The 24,957-nt window shown below is 43.7% G+C and overlaps 1 protein-coding gene across 1 annotated transcript in view; it reads right to left on the bottom strand.

The window, feature by feature from the left end:
• Window positions 1-6,640: 6,640 nt before the first annotated feature.
• The window catches only part of LOC120989945 (olfactory receptor 1468-like), a 34,267-nt gene continuing 15,950 nt past the window's right edge, over window positions 6,641-24,957 (bottom strand). Inside the window, exon 2 of the mRNA XM_040418413.1 lies at window positions 6,641-7,537. Within this exon, the coding sequence (XP_040274347.1) occupies window positions 6,641-7,537 (897 nt within the window). The remainder of the gene's footprint in view (window positions 7,538-24,957) is intronic.

A 24,957-nucleotide genomic window follows, 5' to 3' on the forward strand; every position in this document is an offset into this window, starting at 1 on the left:
AGACTGCAAAAGGAGGTCTACAATTACCCATCAATTTTCCAGGAAACAACATTTTTGAAATAAAAAAATTCACCAATGAAAGGATAATGGAATTCGGTTCATACAGACAAAAAAAATAAAACATGTTCCACATAAAAAAATTCAAACAATGAAAGGATAATGGAATTGGACTTGGATTCCAAAGCAGAGGCTCTTCTGTCATGTCTTGTGTGCTGTGGAGATCGAATGCATACGGAGTAGATAAAAACACATGAATATTTTCAACTTACTGAAGCTGCTTGATTTAATTGTGAATAGATGGTAAAGGCAAAGTCTGCTGGTGTGTTGTCATCAGCGTCTTCATTATGTTTACTGCAGGACCCACGTAATTCGGTCCATACAGCAAAAGGAGGTCTACAATCATCCATCAATTTTCCCCAAAAAAGCCTGTTTCACATAAAAAATGTCACCAATGAAAGGATAATGGACTTTTGTTCATCCAGAACAAAGTGTACAATCACCTATTAATTTTCCCCAAAAAGCCTTTTTCACATAAAAAATGTAACCACTACATATTTAGGTCCATACCGCAGGCCAGTACAAATACAGGTCAAATACATATGACTGCACCCCTGAACGGAAAATAGGCCCTTATTTTTTTCCACTTTTACACTACACAAGTCTTTTCAACATATAAATGCAACGCTGAACGGCAAATATATTTTTCTTTTGCCACTAATACACGGCAGACAGGGCTTTAGAATATATAACTGCAGTGAAGAACGGCAATTAGGCCCTAATTTTTTTCCACTTTTACACTACACAAGGCTTTTCAACATATAAGTGCAAAGTTGAACGGCAAAATATTTTTTCTTTTGTCACTAATTCGCACCACAAAAGGCTTTAGAACATATAACTGCACCGCTGACCGGCAAATATATATTTTTTATGCCACCAAGGGTACTTTCACTTTGGCGGCAGGGGAGTCCGGCAGGCTGTTCCGGTGGGTGAACGGCCTGTCATATCCGTCCTGCCGCTAATTCACGTCTGCCCCCGGACTGCCGCTCCGTCCCCATTGACTATAATGGGGGTGGTGGCGGAGTACCGGCGGCAGCACGGCATCACACGGCGAGAGGCAGCCCAATGGCTGCCTCTCGCCGTGCACTGCCATGCTGCCCACGTGAACTAGTGGCAGGACGGATCGGATAGGCTGTTCACCCGCCGGCACAGCCTGCAGGACTCCCCTGCCGCTATTGTGAAACTAGCCTCATACACCGCTGACCAGCAAATATATTTTTCTTTTGCCACTAATACACGACAAAAAGGGCTGTAATTTAAGCACTTTACCACACAACGGCTAATAAGCCATTATTTTACCACAAATACAAGCCAAAAAACGGTTTAGAACATAACTGCACCACAGAAGGGCAATTAATATGTATAAATATTTCCTTGTAATAAACCCTGTTAATGGCTGTATCACACAGCACTTGCACCCAATAACACGAACGGTTTGCTGGAATTACAGAGCTGTATAACGGCAATTTGGATCCCCAGTCAGTGCAGCAAGGTGTAATAGGATTGTTCCTATTACCCAGGCTGTAACCTGCCCTACTGAACCCTGTTCTACATAAATGCTGTGGAGTGATTCCGCCCTATCCTTTCCCTACACCTTGAATAATCTTGCTCCGCACTTGTAAATCGTATTTTTAGAACAAGGAAGTCTTTCCTAGCACTGTCCCTAGCGCCTGCAGACGTCTCTCCCTGCACTAAGTACACTGGAAAATGGCAGAATCTAAGATGGCTGAGGCTATTTATAGAGCTGTGACATCACAGGGCTGGCTGGCTGCATGCATGGCATTATGGGTCATCCCACCAATCCAGATTTCCTTGCTTCATGTCCTCTCACGTGCAGCAGCCATTTTAGGAAAAAATACGATTTGTTAACAAGAAGCGTGAGGAAATTCTGAAATTTTTCTTGAAATTTGGATCGACTTCAGCTTCGATTTGCTCATCTCTAATTACTACTACCAGGAGTACTATTCGAGATTTTTATCAGGGCACTACTGCTAACAGGGGAGCATTATCACTATTAGGGAACTCTTACTAATAAGGGCACTCCAGGTAAGAATTATTAGTGTTAGTGGGACTTTGGGGAGCACTATTACTACAGAGGCACTGTCTGTATGGCACTATTATTTCTACAGTATAGTATTTGAAAGCATTGGGGCACACAATTGGCACTGTTTTTAGTGTAGCTGCCGGATAACTCTGTTGGGGCACCAGGATGAGGATGATAGAAAAGTGAGGAACTTAAGATGTCTGTGTGCAAACTCTACATAGAGAAGATGTGGCTGAAAGAGCTCGTGTTGAAGGTCTGAGCCGAATCGAGAAGATGAGGAAAGAGAAAATCTACAACAGAGAAGAGATGTCTCTGGATATAAGAGGTATGTGTTGCTGTATCACCCTGTATGTTTTGTAGAGCTGTATGTAATGTCCACCAAAAATGTCTTCATAAGGGTTGTGTAGACTCTTTATATTCATGACTTACCCTCAGGATAGGTCATCAATAACAGATAGGCGGGGGTCTGACACCTAGCACTCCCATTGCTCCATGTGACACTGCTTCCTGTTCATTACACTGCCCATCGTCTCCTCTGTAGTGGTGGTGTAGTGTAATTACAAGTACTCGCTTCATTCACTTGAATGGAGCGAGTACTTGACATTACACTGCACTTCTGAGACGACGAGCAGTATAATGAACAGGAAGTGGTGCTCGCATCATGGGGCTGCTTGTTTACAAACTGCAGCGGGAACTTACAGGCAAATGGCATGTTACCGCTGCAGCCAATCACTGATCAGTGGTCTAATGCTATGGACACAATCTTGCGGCCATTGTCGATGGACACCTTGTTTTGGTGGAGAGAGAGCCAGTAGAATATTTGCTGCTTAATGCACTTTAGAAAGTGATCGGCTGTGTGGCTACTGTCGCCTAGGCCAATCAGCTCTGACACCAAGGACATGAGTTGTGACTAACCTGATTTGTTTTTATGAGAAGGTGAATAGAAGCCTGGACTAAGGGGCAGCTATGGATGAAGTGTTGTTAGATTTTGTAAAGGCTTCTGATACTGTCCCTCATAGACGCTTAATAGGTAAAATAAGGTCTATAGACTTGGAAAGTATAGTTTGTAATTGGGTTAAAAACTGGCTGAAATACTGTGTCCAGAGAGTCGTGGTCAATGATTCCTATTCAGAATGGTCCAGGGTTTTAAGTAGTGCTCCTCAAAGTTTAAGTCACTTCTAGATTTCAAGAATGTGAAATGTCAGAAGAATATTAGAGACAATGGTTTATTTCAGCTTGTAATTCTTTCACCACACTCCCAGTAGCTCAAAAGTTTTCATGCACCAAGTTGACTGTGCCTTAAAAAAACTTGGAAAATTCCATAAAATGATGTCATGGTTTAGCTTATGAAAAGATAATTAATGTCAATTCAGTTAATTTGAGGTGCATCTGTCGCAAAATTTAAACGTCTATTTTAAATGCTTACATTTCTCCATGTTTGACATCATAGGAAGATCAGAAGAAATTAGTCATAGAAACCTAGAATGTGTCGGCAGATAAGAACCGTTTGGCCCATCTAGTCTGCCCAATATACTGAATACTATGAATAGCCGCTGGCCCTATCTTATATGAAGGATGGCCTTATGCCTATCCCATGCATGCTTAAACTCCTCCACTGTATTTGCAGCTACCACTTCTGCAGGAAGGCTATTCCATGCATCCACTACCCTCTCAGTAAAGTAATACTTCCTGATATTACTTTTAAACCTTTGCCCCTCTAATTTAAAACTATGTCCTCTTGTAGCAGTTTTTCTTCTTTAAAATATTTTCTCCTCTTTTACCTTGTTGATTCCCTTTTTGTATTTAGCAGTTTCTATCATCTCCCCTCTGTCTCGTCTTTCTTCCAAGCTATACATGTTAAGGTCCTTTAATCTTTCCTGGTAAGTTTTATCCTGCAATCCATGTACCAGTTTAGTAGCTCTTCTCTGAACTCTCTACAAAGTATCGATATCCTTCTGGAGATTAGTGTTGAGCGCGAATATTCGAATTTCGAATTTTTTTCTCGAATATCGCAATTTCGAGATTTCGCGAATATTTAGAATATAGTTCCAAATATTCGCGAAATCGAATATTCGTATATATATATATTTTTTTAAATAAATAAAAATCGTATGATTAATTTATTTGTACGATTTTTTCATAGGAACGTTGCCTTATACAGGAAAAAAAAAATAAAAAAAATCGTACGATTAAATTAATCGTGCGATTTTTATTTATTTTTTCCCTGTATAAGGCAACGTTCCTATGACTATTGCTAGGCTAATATGTGTATTTTACGAAATTTCTTAATATTGCTCTAACTTCGTCTTTTAGAATATTCGTAATATTGCTCTAACTCCGTCTTTTAGAATATTACGAATATTCTAAAAGACGAAGTTAGAGCAATATTAAGAAATTTCGTAAAATACACATATTAGCCTACCCATAGTCATAGGAACGTTGCCTTATACAGGAAAAAAAAATCAAAAAAAATCGTACGATTAATTTAATCGCATATTATTCGAGAAAAATAAAATAATTATGAATATTCGATTTCGACGAAAATAATACGAATATTCATTCGAATATTCGCAAAATATCGCGAAATCGAATATGGCACCTCCCGCTCATCACTACTGGAGATATGGTCTCCAGTACTGCGCACAATACTCCAAATGAGGTCTCACTAGTGCTCTGTAGAGCGGCATGAGCACCTCCCTCTTTCTACTGGTAATGCCTCTCCCTATGCACCCAACCATTCTGCTAGCATTTCCTGCTGCTCTATGACATTGTCTGCCAACCTTTAAGTCTTCTGAAATAATGCCTCCTAAATCCCTTTCCTCAGATACTGAGGTTAGGACTGTATCACTGATTGTATATTCTGCTCTTGGGTTTTTACGCCCCAGGTGCATTATCTTGCACTTATCAACATTACATTTTAGTTGCCAGATTTTTGACCATTCCTCTAGTTTTCCTAAATACTTTTCCATTTGGTGTATCCCTCCAGGAACATCAACCCTGTTACAAATCTTTGTGTCATCAGCAAAATGACACACCTTACCATCGAGGCCTTCTGCAATTTCGCTGATAAAGATATTAAACAATATGGGTCCCAGAACAGATCCCTGAGGTACCCCAATGGTAACAAGACCATGGTCTGAATATACTCCATTGGCTACAACCCTCTGTTGTCTGTCCCTCAGCCACTGCCTAATCCATTCAACACTATGGGAGTCCAAGCCCAAAGACTGCAATTTATTGATAAGCCTTCTATGTGGGACAGTATCAAAAGCCTTACTAAAGTCTAGATAAGCGAGGTCTACTGCACCTCCGCTATTTATTATTTTAGTCACCCAATCAAAAAAATCTATGAGATTAGTTTGACATGATCTCCCTGAAGTAAACCCATGCTGTTTTTCATCTTTCAATCCATGGGATTTTAGATGTTCCACAATCCTCTCCTTAAGTATGGTTTCCATTAATTTCCCCACTATTGATGTCAGGCTTACTGGCCTTTAGTTGTCCGATTCCTCCCTACTACCTTTCTTGTGAGTGGGCACAACATTTGCTAATTTCCAATCTTTTGGAACGACTCCTGTTACCAGTGATTGGTTAAATAAATTTGTTAATGGTTTTGCTAGTTCACCGCTAAGTTTTTATTAATAGCTTTGGGTGTATCCCATCAGGCCCCTTTGACTTATTTGTATTTATTTTAGACAGCTGACTTAGAACCCTTTCCTCTGTAAAGACATATGCATCAAAAGATTCATTAGTCTTCCTCCCTAACTGAGGTCCTTTCCCTTCATTTTCCTTTGTAAAAACTGAACAGAAGTATTTATTGAGGCAGTCAGCTAGTTCTTTATCTTCTTCCACCTTCCATTTTTGTTTTTAATTTGGTAATTCCTTGTTTTAGTTTTCTTTTTTCATTTATGTATCTGAAGAATGTCTTATCACCTTTTTTCACTGACTAAGCTAATTTCTTTTCTGCCTGTGCTTTAGAAGCTCTTATAACTTGATTGGCCTCTCTCTGCCTAATCTTATAAATTTGACTGTCATCCTCGTTTTGTTTTGTCATAATAGAAAGTAAAGTCCAGTCGACAGGACGCACAGGATGTCGTGCAAGAAATTCCGCCGCAATTAATTTTTTTACACTATTTCAAGTTAAATCAATTCGCTACCACGAAGCAGGAGGAAATTTGGCTTTGTGGAGAATCAAATTAATCCTGAAATCCAGATACGCTGATCACTAGTGAGCGGCTCAGCATCAATTAGAGATGAGCAAATCAATTCTAATTGAATCAAATGTTACCCTTATTTTGTAATATCTCAAGTTGCGTCTGAATCTGAAAGAGGGAGAAACAAAACTAAACAAGAGAGAATACGGGTCCTATGAGACTAGTGTTATACAAAGATTTTCAGTCCAGTTTGAGCACTTTTGATTTTGGTAGAGTCAATTTGCACTCAAATCAAATCTGTTGAACAATTTACATTAATAGTGATTTGCTTGTCTCTAAATGTGTATTAATGTTTATTACGGGATATGTGTTTATGTAATGTTTGCTATATGGCTTTCTTAATGTCTTTATTCCTCAGACTGTATATAATGGGGTTAATAAATGGAGAAAATACAGTATACAACAGGGAGAGGATTTTACTACTGACCCAAGTTTCTTCTCTCTTAGGGAAAACATAAACACTAAATATAGTCCAGTAAAAAATGGAGACCACAATGAGGTGGGAGCTACAGGCAGAGAAGGCTTTCTGTCTACCAGTACTGGATGGGATCCTTAAGACTGATATCACAATGTAAATATAAGACACTACAATGATTGAAGATGGGACCATTACAGACGGAACTGCCAAAACAAAAATCTCCAAGTGAACAGAGAAGGTGTCAGAACAGGACAGGTCTAGTAAGGGGACAAAGTCACAGAATAAATGGTCGATGATATTTGACCCACAAAAGTTTAGTTTTGATGATGTTATCGTAACAATGAATAAAACAACATTACCCATCAACCAACTAATAATGATTGATGTAACACAAAATCTATTCGTCATGACGGAGGAGTAACGAAGGGGATTACAGATGGCCACATATCTGTCATAAGACATCACAGCGAGAAGAAAACACTCTAGTCCTTCAGTGCAATCAAAAAGATATAACTGAGTCATACAACCAATAACACTGACGGTTCCTCCATTATTCAGTAGGATGTGGAGCAGGTTGGGGACAATATTTGTGGATAATAAGATGTCACTGATGGACAGTTGTGAGATGAAGAAATACATTGGGGTGTTGAGGTTCTTGGTGGTGGACACCAGGATGATGATCAGGAGGTTCCCACATATTGTGGCAAGAAAAACAACAAGGAACAGAAGAAATAGAAGATTTCTCAAAAGTTGGCTGCTTTGAAATCCTAAGAGGAGAAACTCTGTTACCACAGTCAGATTTGTCTGCAAGTACAATAAGAAATTAAAAGAAACATCTAATAACATTAAGCCAGGCTGTGATTTTTTTATTTATTTTTAAGACCAGATTAGTAGACATAAGACTATGACATCCACTAGATATGGGGCATGAACCTAAATTTCTCACCCTTAAAAATTGAGATTTCTGAGATGATACCACATTAGGGCAAAGGCAGGAAATGGTAATGCTGAGGCCAGTGATTGGCCACAGTGGTCACAAGTTGTCATTGTGGTGCTTCCTTTGTTATTTTATACAATTACCTGCCTTTGCCCCAGTTTGTTATGAACTTAAACAATATCTTTAACTTCTTAAGGACCGGGTTCATTTTCACCTTAAGGACCAGGCCATTTTTTGCAAATCTGACCAGTATCACTTTATGTGGTGATAACTTTAAAATGCTTTGACTTATCCAAGCCATTCTGAGATAGTTTTTTCGTCACATATTGTACTTCATAACACTGGTAAAATGGAGTAAAAAAATAACATTTTTATTTATAAAAAAATACCAAATTTACAAAGAATTTGCAAAAATTTGCACATTTCCAAGTTTCAATTTCTCTACTTCTATAATACATAGTAATAACTACAAAAATAGTTATTACTTTACATTCCTCATATGTCTACTTCAAGGTTTAGAAGTTTAGAGGCAAATCTTGAATTTTTTCAGAAATTTTCAAAAACCCACTTTTTAAGGACTATTTCAGGTCTGAAGTCACTTTGTGAGGCTTACATAATAGAAACCACCCAAAAATGACCCCATTCTAGAAACTACACCCCTCAAGGTATTCAAAACTGATTTTACAAACTTTGTTAACCATTTAGGTGTTCCACAAGAATTAATGGAAAATAGAGATAAAATTTCAAAATTTCACTTTTTTGGCAGATTTTGCCTTTTTAATAATTTTTTTCCAGTTACAAAGCAAGGGTTAACAGCAAAACAAAACTCAATATTTATGGCTCTGATTCTGTAGTTTACAGAAACACCCCATATGTAGTCGTAAACTGCTGTAGGGGCACACGGCAAGGCGCAGAAGGAATGGAATGCCATATATTTTTTGGAAGGCAGATTTTGCTGGACTGGTTTTTTGACACCATGTCCCATTTGAAGCCCCCCTGATGGACCCCTAGAGTAGAAACTCCAAAACAGTGACCCCATTTTAGAAACTACGGGATAGGGTGGCAGTTTTGTTGGTACTATTTTAGGGTACGTAAGATTTTTGGTTGCTCTATATTACACTTTTTGTGAGGCAAGGTAACAAGAAATACCTGTTTTGGCACCATTTTTATTTTTTGTTATTTACAACATTCATCTGACAGGTTAGATCATGTGGTATTTTTATAGAGCAGGTTGTCACGGACGGGACAATACCAAATATGACAACTTTTTTTGGTTGTTTGTTTCAGTTTTACATAACAAAGCATTTATCCTTCTTTTATGATTCTATAGTGTCTCCACTTTCTGAAAGCCATAGTTTTATTTTTTTTTGGGCGACTGTCTTGTATAGGGGCTAATTTTTTTCGGGATGAGATGACAGTTGTATTGGCACTATTTTGGGGTGCGTATGACTTTTTGATCGCTTGTTATTACACTTTTTGTGATGTAAGGTGACAAAAAATGGCTTTTTTTACACCGTTTTTATTTTAACTTTTTTACGGTATTTATGTGATATTTACGGTCATGTGATATTTTTCAGAGCAGGTTATTACGGACGCGGCGATATTTAATATGTATACTTTTCTTTTATTTATGTAAGTTTTACACAATGATTTCATTTTTGAAACAAAAAAAAATCATGTTTTAGTGTCTCCATAGTCTCTGAGCCATAGTTTTTTCAGTTTTTGGGAGAATATCTTGGGTAGGGTACGATTTTTGCGGGATAAGATGATGGTTTGATTGTTACTATTTTGGGGTGCGTATGACTCTTTGATCGCTTGCTATTACACTTTTAGTGATGTAAGGTGACAAAAAATTGCTTTTTTTATTTTTTACGGTATTCACCTGAGGGGTTAGTTCATGTGATATTTTTATAGAGCAGGTTATTATGGACGCGGCGATACCTAATATGTATTCTTTTTTAATTTACTTAAGTTTTACACAATAACAGCTTTTTTAAAACAAAAAAATGATGTTTTAGTGTCTCCATATTCTGAGCCATAGATTTTTTTTATTTATTAGGCGATTGTCTTAGGTAGGGGCTCATTTTTTGCGGGATGAGATGATGGTTAGATTGGTACTATTTTGGTGGGCATACGCCTTTTTGATCGCTTGCTGTACTTTTAGTGATGTAAGGTGACAAAAAAATGGTTTATTTAGCACAGTTTTTATTTTTTATTTTTTACGGTGTTCATCTGAGGGGTCAGTTCATGTGATATGTTTATAGAGCTGGTCTATACGGACGCGGTGATACCTAATAAGTCAATTTTTTTTCCTATTCTCTACCAAATTCTTTTTTACTTTATTTGGGGAAAATGACGTAATTTTTTTTTTTTACTTGAAACTTTTAATTTTTTGGGGCGAAAACTTTATTTTTTCAACCTACTTTTTCACTTTATTTTTTTTCCCACTTTGGGACTTCAACTTTTGGGGGTCTAATCCCCTTTACAATGCATTCCAATACTTTTGTATTGGAATGCATTGGCTGTATGAGTAATAAAGTGTGTATTACTCATACAGCTTCCGGCCTGTGAGATCCAGGGGGCTGGATCTCACAGGCTTTTCACAGGAAGGCAGCCCTGATGCCTAAGGAAGGCATTGCGCTGCCTTCCCTGCTATCGGGTCCCCGCCACGGCCGCACGGGGACCCGATAGCTACTGCAGTCGCCGTCTGATCACGCGGAAACGCCGCAAACCGCAGGTCTGAGGTCACAGGACCCCCCCGCGCATTGTCCCAGGGTGCCTGCTGGTTGATTTCAGCAGGTAACCAGTTCCGATCACTGCCCGCCGGTACGTCATGTGTCCTTAAGTACCGGGACATCATGAAGTACCGGTACATCATGTGTCCCGAAGAGGTTAAAATATTCTGAATCTGATCCTAACATTTGTATAATTGTTGTTTCAATTCATTTTTCATGTGTGTACATGCAATATAACACTATGGCTTCTTTCACAAGAACAATACAGATTGTGTCCGGATCTGTTCAGGAAAAAAACTATGGTATTTAACACAAGCGCAGTTTTGTCTGCGATTGCATTCAGTGTTTTAGTTTTTTTTCATGCGGATCCTATCAGTTTTGGTTCGTTTTTCATGCGCATGAAAAAAAAAGTAGAATTACAAACTACATCCCCTAGCAACTATCAGTGAAAAACGCTTTTCATCTGGATGCAATGGATTTTTTACGGAAGCCCCATTCACTTCTAAGGGATTTGGGCTGTGTGACAAATGCAGAATATAGAACATGCTAAGATTTTCACATAACGCAGAGATGGTGCGTTAAAAACATGTACACAGACCCATTTAAATGAATAGGTCAGGATTCAATACGGGTGCAATTCAATTCAAACATTGCACCCATATGGAAAACTTGTTCATGTAAAAGGAGCCTATTTCTGGCTATTACATAACTTGTATCTGGCATTTTTTGTAGTTTTTCTATCTGCAATCATGATTTTTTTTCTGAGTTTTTAGGTGGAGACTGTCTGCTCTTCATGGATGCCTCAGCACAGGACATGGATAAGCAGGTCACTCTGCAGCACACCTCAGAGGCAACATTAGTAATTGAGGGCATTGCACAGAGAAGTGAGCAGATTAGATGTTAATCCAGAAGTTACATAGTTACATAGTTAATACGGTTGAAAAAAGACATACGTCCATCAAGTTCAACTAAGGGATAGGTGGGGACGCGAATCCCAGAAGGAAGACGTTAAAGGGGCTCTCCCACAAAAATTATTTAACAGTTTTCAAACCAGTACCTGGATCTAAATACTTTTGTAATTGCATGTAATTAAAAATGTTGGGGCACATTTATTAGGACCAGAGTTTTATACGGTGGTCTTAATAAAGCCCTGCACTGGTGGTGTATCTATCTAAGTTGTTCATACCGTAGTCATGGCGACTGACAAATAAAGTGGTCTCCTCAAAGAGCTTGAGTAATCGGCACTGGCTCATGTTGAAGTTACACAGAGGAGTGCCCCTGTCCTCCTGCATCATCAAGAAATGATTTATGGCTTTCCTCTGCTTATATAGTAGGTCCAACATGTGGAGGGTTGAGTTCCAATGGTAGGAAACGTTGCATATCAGGGGAACGCAATTCTGCCTTTGCCGCTCAAGGAGGTCGTGCTCTGCAATGTAAGAGTGGCTGAAGTTCATGGAAAGTTTCCTGGCCATTTTCAGGATGTCTTGCAGTTGAGTAAAAGACTTAACGAACCACTTTATAACCAGATTAAAGAAGTGTGTCATGCAGGGTGCATGGGTCAGATCTTCTCGATGTTCTTTCCGTTGTTGATGACCATGGTTCCGATTTTCAGTTGCAGAGGAGAGAGCCAAGATTTGATTTCTCCCTAATTACACAACCAAGGATTAACAGATTGAATTATGTATAAAACACTGTTAACCCCCCAATTATTATTATTTTTTTTTTAATCTGACCACAGTTTCACCCTAATAACTGAAGAAAAGATTAATAGAATTACTGATTTATAAAAGAATGCAAACAACCTAAAATCTGTAGTAATAGATCAATTTTAGTAACCCCAATTAGTGCAGCAAGGTGTAATAGAATATCTCATATTACCCAGGCTTTACACTCTTCTATTGGTCCCTGCTCTCTCCCAGCACTGTGGATAATGCCTCCCTATCCTTTTCCTACACTATTAATAATCTTTCCCTGAACTGCTCAATAGTAATTTCCGGTGAATAAAGTCTTTCCTAATCACTGTCCCTAGTGCCTGTAACGTCTCTCCCTGCACTAAGTTCACTGTAAAATGGCGGAGACTGGGCATGAGGAGACTTTTTATTGGGCTATGACATCACAGAGGCTGGCTAGCTGCTGACTGGCTATCTGCCCATTATTATGGGTGATACCTCATTCCTGGACTTCTTTCTTACTCTTTCTAACATGTGCAGCACTCATTTTAGAAAAAAATATGATTTGCTACCACAAAACGTGAGGAAATTTGACTTCCGGGCAAATCAAATTTTTTCCTGAAACTCAGATCGAATTCCACTTCGTCAACTTCGATTCACTCATCTCTAATAGTATACCCAGCAGTAGAGTTGAGCGGACACCTGGATGTTCGGGTTCGGCAGGTTCGGCCGAACTTGAAAAAAAAGTTCGGGTTCGGGACCCGAACTTGACCAGAACTGGACCCCGAACCCGAACCCCATTGAAGTCAATGGGGACCTGAACTTTTGGGCACTAAAATGGCTCTAAAATAGTCCTGTAAAGGGCTAGAGGGCTGCAAAAGGCATCAAAATGTGCTTAAGAGCATGACAACTGTTCTGCAAACAAATGTGGATAGGGAAATGACTTAAAATAACATAAAATACTGAAAAATTAAAAATAACAATCTGGATCTAGGAGTAGGAGGTTGAGGAGGCGGTGGATGGGTGGATGTGGCGGTGTAGGTTGATGTGGCGGAATAGGTAGCCAACACTGATTTGTGTTATTTTTTTTTTTACTAAATAAAACAAAGAATAAGTGTACTTGAGTACAAGAATGGATGGTTGAGGCTGGTATAAATGTCTATTCTGCACAAGGTACGGACAAGTCCTGTGGGATCCATGCCTGGTTCATTTTAATAAACGTAAGCTTGTCCACATTGGCTGCGGCCTGTGATAATGCTCTCTGCCGTGCTAAACACACGTTCACACTATACACTGGCTGCAGGGCAGGTCAGCACCTCCAAGGCTGACAAAGCTTTTCCACATTTTGGCCATGCTAACCCTGCCTTCTCAGGTGCTGGCGGTGCCCCAGCTGCGTTGGCGACCTCTTCCTCCTCCTCTACCTTCGCCTTGTGCTTCCACTGTGCCCCCGCTGTCAGGTGGGAATGCCATCAGCAGCGTGCGCTTGTAGTCGCGCATCTTCCAATCAGTAACAGATGTTTTCACTAAATTTAGTTCCCTGTCAGCAATGCAGAGCAGGGGTTCATTCACGGCAAAAGGGGGTTCATGTCACCCAGCAATAGAACAGAGGATTTTGAGAGATTTAGGACCCTGTCACCCAGGCACAGCAGGGGTTCATTCACGGCAAAAGGGGGTTCTTGTCACCCAGCAATTGAACAGAGGATTTTGAGAGATTTAGGCCCCTGTCACCTGGCACAGCAGGGGTTTGTATACGCCAAAAATGGTAAAATGTCACCCGACAATTGAAAATAAGAATTTTTTCAATTTAGGGTACTAAAATTGTCACTTTTTTAAATTAAAATGGCTCTAAAATAGTCCTTGAAAAGGCTAGAGGGATGTAAAAGGCAGTAAAATGTGCTTAAGAGCATGGCAACTGCTCTGCAAATAAATGTGAATAGGGAAATAACTTAAAATGAAATTAAATCACTAAAAATTACAAATTATTAACTTGCAACTCAGAGAAGGAGGTGGATATGGAGTCGGAGGTTGAGGAGGCGGTGAATGTGGTGTTGTAGTTGGAGGCAGCAATGGAGGAGGAGGAGGAGGTAGCCAACAATGTTTTTTTATTTTTTTTATTGGGGTAGGTAGCCCCCAACAGTGGCGTAGCGTGGTTTGCCAGCACCCAGGGCAAGCCAAGTATTGCACCCCCCCTACCTGTGACCACGCCCCTTTTTACAAATAATGCAGTAGATGTCATCTGCAGTCCTATGTAACACCACAGATAACACAGGGATAACTCTCTAAGTACAGATAATGTAGTAGATGGGTGTGAGCCCCCAGAATTCAGAACACACACAGTGTGACCTGAAGTCTGGGGCCAGGCTTCGGCAGGGTGGGCCAAATTCTATATCCACCCCCCCAAACAGATATTTGGATGGACATAACATACATTGCTTTGAAATATACAGGAGAATACCACACCATACCTGTTACATCCAGTGACCTCTCCTGTGATGTAGACTTTCCTCAGCATCTTCATTCGGAGATAGGACCGTCATGATAACTTCTTTTAGCTGCGTCTCATCTCTGTAGTTTCACAGAATTTTTTTTTGATTTCTCACTTTACTATCATCCTCAGATAACAGACCTCCCCTCCCCCATAGTGCCCATAACTATTATGCCCTCTGTATAATTATAATATATACTGGCCCCTCTATATTATTATTATTTCCTCTTCTGCATTATTATTATTAATATTATAATGGCCCCCTCTGTAGTATTATAGTAATAATTATGCCCCCCCATTAGCCCCTCCAGCATACAGTCCCATGTAAGGTACATCACTCTCCTGCCTTCAGCCCCTCCAGCATACAGTCCCATGTAAGGTACATCACTCTCCTGCCTTCAGCCCCTCCAGCATACAGTCTCATGTAAAATACATCACTCCCCGCCTTCAGCCCCACCAACATACAGTCTTATGTAAATAATATCACACTCCCTCTCTTTGCCGTCTGCCTTCAGCCCCTCCAGCATACAGTCCCATGTAAGATACATCACATCCCTGCCTTCCAGCCCTTCTTGCACAGTCCCATGTAAAATGCATCACTCGTCCTGCCTTCAGCCCCTCCAGCATACAGTCCTATGTAAAATACATCACTCCCCCTGCCTTCAGCCCCTCCAGTATACAGTCCCATGTAAGAAACAACCCCTTACCTGCCTTCCGCCCCTCCAGCAAACAGTCCCATGTAAGATACAACCCCCCCTGCCTTCAGCCCCTCCAGCATACAGTTCCATGTAAGACACATCACTTCCCTGCCTTCAGCCCCTCCAGCATACAGTTCCATGTAAAATATCACCCCCCTGCCTTCAGCCTCTCCAGCATACAGTCTCATGTAAATAATATCACCCCCATTACCCTCTCTTCAGACCCCTCTAACATACAGTCTCCAGTACAAAGATGATTTCATTCCTTCTCCCTTCAGCCCCTGCAAAAAGTCCCCCAAGTACAAATAACAGTCACTATTCTCCTCCACATATTTACCTGCAGACTCTGCTCCTGCTCTGTAGAATCTACCGCACATCTTTAGGCCCCGCCCCCTGGATGACGAGACTCCTCCTCTTCCCCTGACATCATACCTCCCAGGATCAACTACATTCTAGACACTACGCTCACTCTACTGTCTCATAGGCTTCAGGCCACTAGCCTGAAGCCTATGAGGAAGAACGGAGGGGATGGGAGCCATAGGCTCCCATGACCCTCATTGAAGTGTTTGCTGCCTGGCGCCCCCTGCAAATTTGCGCCCGGGGCAAAGGCCCCTTTGGCCCCCCCACACTACTCCCCTGGCCCCCAAAATATTGGGACAAATTAAAAAAAAGAAAACAAAGAATTATTGCTCTTGACTTGAGTACAAGAATGTATGTTTGATGGTGGTATAAATGTCTATTCTGCACAAGGTACAGACAAGTCCAGAGGGATCCAAGCCTGGTTCATTTTAATGAACGTGAGATTGTCCACATTGGCTGTGGACAGGCGGCTGCACTTGTCTGTGATGACGCCCCCTGCCGTGCTAAATACACATTCAGAGAGTACACTGGCTGCAGGGCAGGCCAGCACCTCCAAGGCATACAGGGAAAGCTCTGGCCATGTGGACAATTTGGAGACCCAGAAGTTGAATGGGGCAGAACCATCAGTCAGTACGTGTAGTCGTGTGCACAGGTACTGTTCCACCATGTTGTTCAAATGCTGCCTCCGGCTAACATGCTCCATATCAGCAGGGGCCGATTGCTGCGGCGAGGTGACAAAGCTTTTCCACATGTCGGCCATGCTAACCCTGCCTTCTAAGGTGCTGGCGCTGACACAGCTGCATTGGCGACCTCTTCTTCCTCCCCTGCCTTCGCCTTGTGCTTCCAATTGTCTCCCGGCGTCAGTAGGGAATGCTCTCAGGAGCGCGTCTACCAGCGTGCGCCTGTAGTCGCGCATCTTCCGATCACGCTCCAGTGAGGGAATTAAGGACTGCACATTGTCTTTGTAACGGGGATCCAGCAGGGTGGCCACCCAGTAGTCAGCACACGTTAAAATGTGGGCAACTCTGCAGTCGTTGCGCAGGCACTGCAGCATGTAGTCACTCATGTGTGCCAGGCTGCCCAGAGGTAAGGACAAGCTGTTCTATGTGGGAGGTGTATCGTCTGCTTTCTCCGTATCCCCCCAGCCACGCACCAGTGATGGGCCCGAGCTGCGTTGGATGCCACCCCGCTGTGAACATGCTTCATCCCCATCCTCCTCATCCTCCTCGTCCTCCAGTAGTGGGCCCTGGCTGGCCAAATTTGTACCTGGCCTCTGCTGTTGCAAAAATCCTCTTTCTGAGCCACTTCTAAAAGACTGGCCTGAAAGTGTTAGAGAGTGTTCCTCCTCCTCGTCCTGGGCCACATCCTCTTCCATCATCGCCCTAAGTGTTTTCTCAAGGAGACATAGAAGTGGTATTGTAACGCTGATAATGGCGTCATCGCCACTGGCCATGTTGGTGGAGTACTCGATACATCGCAACAGGGCACACAGGTCTCGCATGGAGGCCCAGTCATTGGTGGTAAAGTGGTGTTTTTCTGCAGTGCGACTCACCCGTGCGTGCTGCAGCTGAAACTCCACTATCGCCTGCTGCTGCTCGCACAGTCTCTCCAGCATGTGCAAGGTGGAGTTCCACCTGGTGGGCACGTCGCATATGAGGCGGTGAGCGGGAAGGCCGAAGTTACGCTGTAGAGCAGACAGCCGAGCGGCGGCAGGATGAGAACGCCGGAAGCGCGCACAGACGGCCCGCACTTTATGCAGCAGCTCTGACATGTCGGGGTAGTTGTGAATGAATTTCTGCACCACCAAATTCAGCACATGCGCCAGGAAAGGGATGTGCGTCAAACCAGCTAGTCCCAGAGCTGCAACGAGATTTCGCCCATTATCGCACACCACCAGGCCGGGCTTGAGGCTCACCGGCAGCAATCACTCGTCGGTCTGTTGTTCTATACCCCGCCACAACTCCTGTGCGGTGTGGGGCCTGTCCCCCAAACATATGAGTTTCAGAACGGCCTGCTGACGTTTACTTCGGGCTCTGCTGAAGTTGGTGGTGAAGGTGTGTGGCTGACTGGATGAGTAGGTGGAAGAAGAGGAGGAGGAAGCTGATTAGGAGGAGGAGGAGACAGGAGGCAAAGAATGTTGCCCTGCGATCCTTGGTGGCGGAAGGACGTGCGCCAAACAGCTCTCCGCCTGGGGCCCAGCCGCCACTACATTTACCCAGTGTGCAGTTAGGGAGATATAGCGTCCCTGGCCGTGCTTACTGGTCCACGTATCTGTGGTTAGGTGGACCTTGCCACAGATGGCGTTGCGCAGTGCACACTTGATTTTATCCGATACTTGGTTGTGCAGGGAGGGCAAGGCTCTTCTGGAGAAGTAGTGGCAGCTGGGAACGACGTACTGTGGGACAGCAAGCGGCATGAGCTGTTTGAAGCTGTCCGTCTCCACCAGCCTGAATGACAGCATTTCAAAGGCCAGTAGTTTAGAAATGCTGGCATTCAGGGCCAGGGATTGAGGGTGGCTAGGTGGGAATTTACGCTTTCTCTCAAAGGTTTGTGAGATGGAGAGCTGAACGCTTCCATGTGACATGGTGGAGATGCTTGGTGACGGAGGTGGTGTTGTTGGTGGCACATCCTCTGTTTGCTGGGCAGCAGGTGCACACCTTCCTCCAGAGGCGGAGGAAGAGGCCGAGGCAGCAGCAGAAGAGGGAGCAGGAGGGGCCTGAGCCCTTTCTTGGCTTTGAAGGTGCTTACTCCACTGCAGCCCGTGTCTCGCATGTAGATGCCTGGTCATGCAAGTTGTGCTAAGGTTCAGAACGTTAATGCCTCGCTTCAGGCTCTGATGGCACAGCATGCAAACCACTCGGGTCTTGTCGTCAGCACATTGTGTGAAGAAGTGCCATGCCAGGGAACTCCTTGAAGCTGCCTTTGGTGTGCTCGGTCCCTGTTGACGGTGGCCAGTAGCAGGCGAACTGTTTTGGCAACGGCTGCTCTGCTTTTGCACCCTGCTCCCTCTTTTGCTACGCTGTTGGCTCGGTCTCACCACTGCCTCTTCCTCCAATCTCTGAAAGTCAGTGGCACGACCTTCATTTCATGTGGGGTCCACCCAGTCTTCCTCCCTGACCTCCTTTTCGGTCTGCACACTGCAGAAAGACGCAGCAGTTGGCACCTGTGTTTCGACATCATCAGAGACGTGCTGTCATGCCCCACTCTGACGATGTGCGGAGGTCAGCCAGGATTGCAGCATGAGTCTAGTATTTGTTTTGATGCTGTGCTGGATCCGCCTCGCATCAGGTGCACTGGGTGGAGTCATTAGCTTAAATGGTCTCCAGCTAAGTGCTCTGAGCGGATTATACTGTTCATTATGGTCTGGGATGTTTGGAGGGAAGGTTGGCTGTTTGTTCCTGCTCTCAGCAGATAAGTGTATTTTCGTTTGGTTGTTTATGTCATCTATCCCATCCAGGTTCTGTGCGAGCAGGCTGCTCCTTTCTCCCCACTTCACCATCTCAGGGAGTTCAGGGTTCTGTTAGTATAGGCTGGAGGACACAGCAAATCGACCTTCAAGGTTTGTCTGTGGGCTGAGCATTGCAGGGAAAGAGTTCAGGGGTAAACTAGGAGGTGACCCTTCCCCTGTCTCTTGTCCAGAGCCTGGTTGGTGTGTTATCTGTTAAACTGTGCACGTCCGCCGTGACATTATAATCCGCCATACTGTGACCGCCATTTCTCAGTGTTTATGTGATGGCGTCAATTGATGCACTGGTTGACCGCATGCAGGGTTTGTCCCTGGAGGTTGCGGATCTACGTAGTACGGTCACACAGTGTCAGAGGGTGTTGGCTTCAGGTACAGGTCAAATTGTTGGGGAGCCCATTTTCATCAGGTAATGAGGATCAGAGGGTGGGTATCGTCATGTCTTTGCTGAAAGGGGACGCGCAATCCTGGGCTTTTTCCCTGCCGCCCGGTTCTCTGGCTCTCCGGTCGGTGGAGGAATTTTTTAAAGCCCTGGGATTGATTTACGATGACCCAGATCGAGTTTCGATGGCAGAGTCAAAATTACGTAACTTACTACAGGGTAAACATACTGCTGAGGTTTACTGCACATAGCTTAGGAGGTGGGCTACTGAGTCGGGGTGGAACGACCCCGCGTTACGTAGCCAGTTTTGTCAGGGGTTATCTGAAAGGTTGAAGGATGTTCTGGCTTTTCATGAATACCCAGATACTTTGGAAAACGCAATGTTTTTGGCGATACGTTTGGATAGACGTATCAGAGAGAGGTGTATGGGTCCCTCTGTGCAGGGGATTCCTCCCGCGTGTGGTTTTGTTTCACGAGCTGCCCAGGGTGATATCGCTTGTTATTCTGGGGTAGGGGAGGAACCCATGCAGTTAGGTCAGATATCTTTCCATTCGGATAGTAGAGACTTTCGTAAAGCGCACAATTTATGTTTCTATTGTGGAAAGAGGGGTCATTTTGTTTTTTCTTGTCCGTATGTTGAACCACAGGGGAAAGTGATAAAGAAAAAAGAAAAAGAAAAAAAAAACCTCCCTCACACTTGGTAGTATGAATGGTGTGATAGAGCAGACTGGTATGCAAGTTCCCTGCAGTTTCCGTTTTCTCCTTTCAGCTATGGTGGCGCTAGAGTCTAGAAATGTGTTTGTTGATGTTTTTCTTGATTGTGGTGCTGGGGTAAATTTAATTGACTTTCTGTTTCTTGAGGGTTTGGGACTAAGTATTTGCACGTTAGAGAACGAGATTCGTGTTTTTGCCATTGATTCTTCCCCTCTTTCTCAAGGGAGCCTTACTCACGTTGTTCATGATATTCATTTAAGGGTGGGTGATTCACATGCTGAGATTATTTCCTGTTTCGTCATGAAGGATTTGCCAGCTCCAATAGTTTTGGGGTTGCCATGGTTGTCTAAACATAACCCAATTATAGACTGGCAGGCGAGACAAATCATTGGTTGGAGCAAGTTTTGTTCGGATAATTGTCTTGTCACATCTATTTCTGAAGTGTCCGTTACGGCCATGCTTCAGTATCTCTCAGATTTTTCGGATGTGTTTTCGGAGGGTGGGGCTCAGGAATTGCCCCCTCATCGTGACTATGATTGTCCTGTGAATCTCATTCCGGGGGCTAAGTTGCCTAAGTCTCGGCTCTACAACCTCTCTCAACCCGAGAGAGAGGTCATGCGAAAGTATGTCGCCGAGAGTTTGGCAAAGGGTCATATTAGACCATCTAAGTCTCCAGTGGCTGTAGGTTTGTTCTTCGTGAAGAAGAAAGATGGATCACTGAGACCGTGTTTGGATTTCCGGGAGCTGAATCGTATTACAGTCCGGGATCCATATCCCCTGCCTTTGATCTCTGATCTTTTTGATCAGATTGTTGGAGCCAAGGTGTTCTCCAAGTTGGATTTGAGAGGAGCATACAATCTGATCAGGATCAAGGAGGGGGGTGAGTGGAAAACGGCCTTCAATACGCACGAGGGTCATTTTGAGAACCGGGTAATGCCTTTTGGGTTGACGAATGTGCCAGCGGTATTTCAGCGATTCGTCAATGATATTTTTCATCATTTGGTGGGGAGGTTCGTAGTAGTCTACCTAGATGACATTTTAATTTATTCTCCTGATCTGAAGACCCATCAGGATCATGTGAGACAGGTTTTGACGATCCTTCGGGAGAATAAGTTATACGCCAAATTGGAGAATTGTTTGTTTGCGGTGCAAGAGCTTCCATTTTTGGGATACATGCTTTCTGATTCTGGTTTTCGTATGGACCCCGAAAAGGTCCAGGGGGTTCTGGAGTGGGACCGACCGGAGAATCAGAAAGCTTTGATGCGATTTTTGGGGTTTACAAATTATTATAGAAAATTTATTTTGAATTATTCCACGCTAGTCAAACCTCTTACTGATATGACCAAGAAGGGCGCTGATGTCTGTCTGGTCGGATGAGGCATTGCAGGCCTTTTCGGCTATAAAGGAGCGTTTTGCGTCTGCTCTCATTCTGGTGCAGCCGGATGTATCTCAGCCATTCGTGGTCGAGGTTGATGCATCAGAGGTGGGGGTTGGGTTGAGGCGGTGCTTTCGCAGGGTCCTTCTCCTGGCAAGTGGGTCCCATGTGCCTTCTTCTCCAGGAAGCTCTCGGTCGCCGAGAGGAATTATGATGTTGGAGATAGGGAGTTGTTGGCGATCAAGTTGGCCTTTGAAGAATGGCGTCACTGGTTAGAGGGGGCTTCTCACCCCGTTACTGTGTATACAGACCATAAGAATTTGGCTTACCTGCAATCTGCCAAGCGTCTGAACCCTAGGCAGGCCAGATGGTCACTGTTTTTTACCAGGTTCAATTTCGTGGTTACCTTTCGCCCAGGGGTCAAGAACGTCAAGGCAGATGCCTTGTCTCGCAGCTTCCCTGGGGGAGGTGATTCAGAAGATCCAGCGCCGATTTTGGCGGATGGAGTGGTGGTCTCCGCTCTGTACCCTGAATTGGAGATGGAGGTGTTGGGAGCTCAGGAGGGGGCTCCTGGTTCGTGTCCCCCAGGGAGGTTGTTTGTTCCTGAGGGCCTACGATACAAGGTGTTCAAGGAACATCACAATACTGTTCTCGCTGGACATCCTGGTGGTAAGTCCACCTGTGATCTGGTGTCCCGGAGGTTCTGGTGGCCAGGTTTGCGTAAGAGTACTGAGAATTACGTGACAGCTTGTGAAACCTGCGCTCGGTCTAAGGTTGCTCATACTCGACCGCCTGGTTCACTTCTTCCATTGTCTATTCCATCTCGTCCTTGGACACATTTGTCCATGGACTTTATTATGGACCTACCGAGTTCCTCCGGGAGAACAGTGATTTTGGTGGTAGTCGATCGTTTCAGTAAAATGGCTCACTTTATACCACTAACAAGTCTGCCTAACGCTAAGACTCTTGCGCAGATTTTTGTGGATAATATTGTTAACTTGCACGGTATTCCTTCGGATGTTGTCTCTGATAGGGGCACGCAGTTTGTCTCCAGGTTTTGGAGGGCGTTCTGCTCTCAACTTGGCATTCAACTTTCTTTCTCATCTGCTTTTCATCCACAGTCGAATGGTCAGACGGAGCGTACCAATCAAAACCTGAAGACCTACTTGAGGTGCTTTGTGGCTGAGAATCAGGAGGACTGGTCCTCATTCTTGCCCTTAGCAGAATTTGCATTGAATAACCGTAGGCATGAGTCCACGGGTAAGTCGCCATTTTTTGGCGCATACGGTTTCCATCCTCAGTTTGGTACCTTTTCTGGGTCTGGTTCCTCCGGATGCCAGAGGAGGAGAGATTCTCTTCGGCCTTATCCTCTATCTGGCGGGGGATTCAAGGGAATTTGGAGAGGATGGGTGAGAGATATAAACGAATTGCTGACAGGAGACGTGCGACTGGTCCGGACCTGTGTGTGGGTGATTTGGTGTGGTTGTCCACTAGGAATATCAAGTTGAGAGTGCCATCTTGGAAACTGGGTCCAAGATTTGTTGGTCCGTATAAGATTTCTGCTGTGATCAATCCTGTGGCATTTCGACTTGATCTGCCGCAGACTTGGAGGATCCACGATGTCTTTCACAAGTCTTTACTAAAAAAATATGTTAAACCGGTGGTACCATCGCCATTGCCTCCTCCTCCTGTTCTAGTGGAGGGAAACTTGGAGTTCGAGATCTCCAGGATTCTCGACTCGAGAGTTCTGCGGGGTTCCCTCCAGTACCTGGTTCACTGGAGGGGATACGGTCCTGAGGAGAGGATGTGGGTTCCGGCGTCAGATGTCAACGCCAGCCGTCTGGTGAGGGCCTTTCATAGGTCCCATCCGGATAAGGTTGGTCCAGGGTGTCCGGAGGTCACGCCCCACTCTGTCACGTACTGTCATGCCCCACTCTGACGATGTGCGGAGGTCAGCCAGGATTGCAGCACGAGTCTAGTATTTGTTTTGATGCTGTGCTGGATCCGCCTCGCATCAGGTGCACTGGGTGGAGTCATTAGTTTAAATGGTCTCCAGCTAAGTGCTCTGAGCGGATTATACTGTTCATTATGGTCTGGGATGTTTGGAGGGAAGGTTGGCTGTTTGTTCCTGCTCTCAGCAGATAAGTGTCTTTTCGTTTGGTTGTTTATGTCATCTATCCCATTCAGGTTCTGTGCGAGCAGGCTGCTCCTTTCTCCCCACTTCACCATCTCAGGGAGTTCAGGGTTCTGTTAGTATAGGCTGGAGGACACAGCAAATCTACCTTCAAGGTTTGTCTGTGGGCTGAGCATTGCAGGGAAAGAGGTCAGGGATAAACTAAGAGGTGACCCTTCCCCTGTCTCTTGTCCAGAGCCTGGTTGGTGTGTTATTTGTTAAACTGTGCACGTCCGCCGTGACACGTGCTGAGGTGGTATTCCCATGTCCTCATCAGGAAACATAAGTGGTTGTGCGTTGGTGGAAGCAAATCTTCCAAATTAGCAATAATATATGCAAATCTGATTTTCCATGCTTACCAGAAACTGCTCTTCTATCCCTTAGCCTATCCGCTTCAAACAGCCAAAACACCTTTCTCCTATCCTTTATGGTATCAGCAGCTCGTCTGTTAATCCCTACAAAGTGGCGCTCCTCAGAAACCATCAATTGATCACTGGAAAAATAAAATAGACCAAATCTACCGCCTAGAGGAGCTTTCTAATTGGGAGATGAGAACTAAAAAAAAAATTTCTTTCGATCTGGTCAGCATGGAGAAATTATAGAAACTTTTCTTAACCCCTCAGATTTCTCATGTATCCCCCCTCCCTCCCTCTTTATATACCTTCCCCTCCTTGAGGTAATTTGCATTGCATAATATCACTCCGGAATGTGTGGCCTTGAACCATGACTGTATTGTTGTTTACACAACCAAACATACAATGTACTCTCTCTCTCTTTATTTTCTGTTTTTACACCGCTGTTGATATCTGAATGAGGTGTAATTGTGAACTGAATTGTTAATTCATACTATATTTCATTTTACTGTAACCTCATACTTTGTAAACCGTTTTATTGTTTAAAATCAATAAAATTGTTTAAAACAAAAATAACTGGTTGTGCGTCAGTGCATTCTATGTCTTCCACCCCTGGGGAAGGGCTAGGTGGATGCCCTTGGGAAACCCTGCCAGCAGAGTCTTCAAACAGCATAATAGACTGCTGCATGACTTGAGGTTCAGACAGGTTCCCCGATATGCACGGGGGTGATGTGACAGACTGATGGGCATGGGTTTCAGGCGCTTTCTGCAGAAGACTGGGTAGGAGAAAATGTGAACATGCTGGATCCACTGTCGGCCACCCAATTGACTAGCGCCTGTACTTGCTCAGGCCTTACCATCCTTAGAACGGCATTAGGC

Source organism: Bufo bufo, chromosome 1, assembly GCF_905171765.1.
Source record: "Bufo bufo chromosome 1, aBufBuf1.1, whole genome shotgun sequence".
Classification (NCBI taxonomy): Eukaryota; Metazoa; Chordata; class Amphibia; order Anura; family Bufonidae; genus Bufo; species Bufo bufo.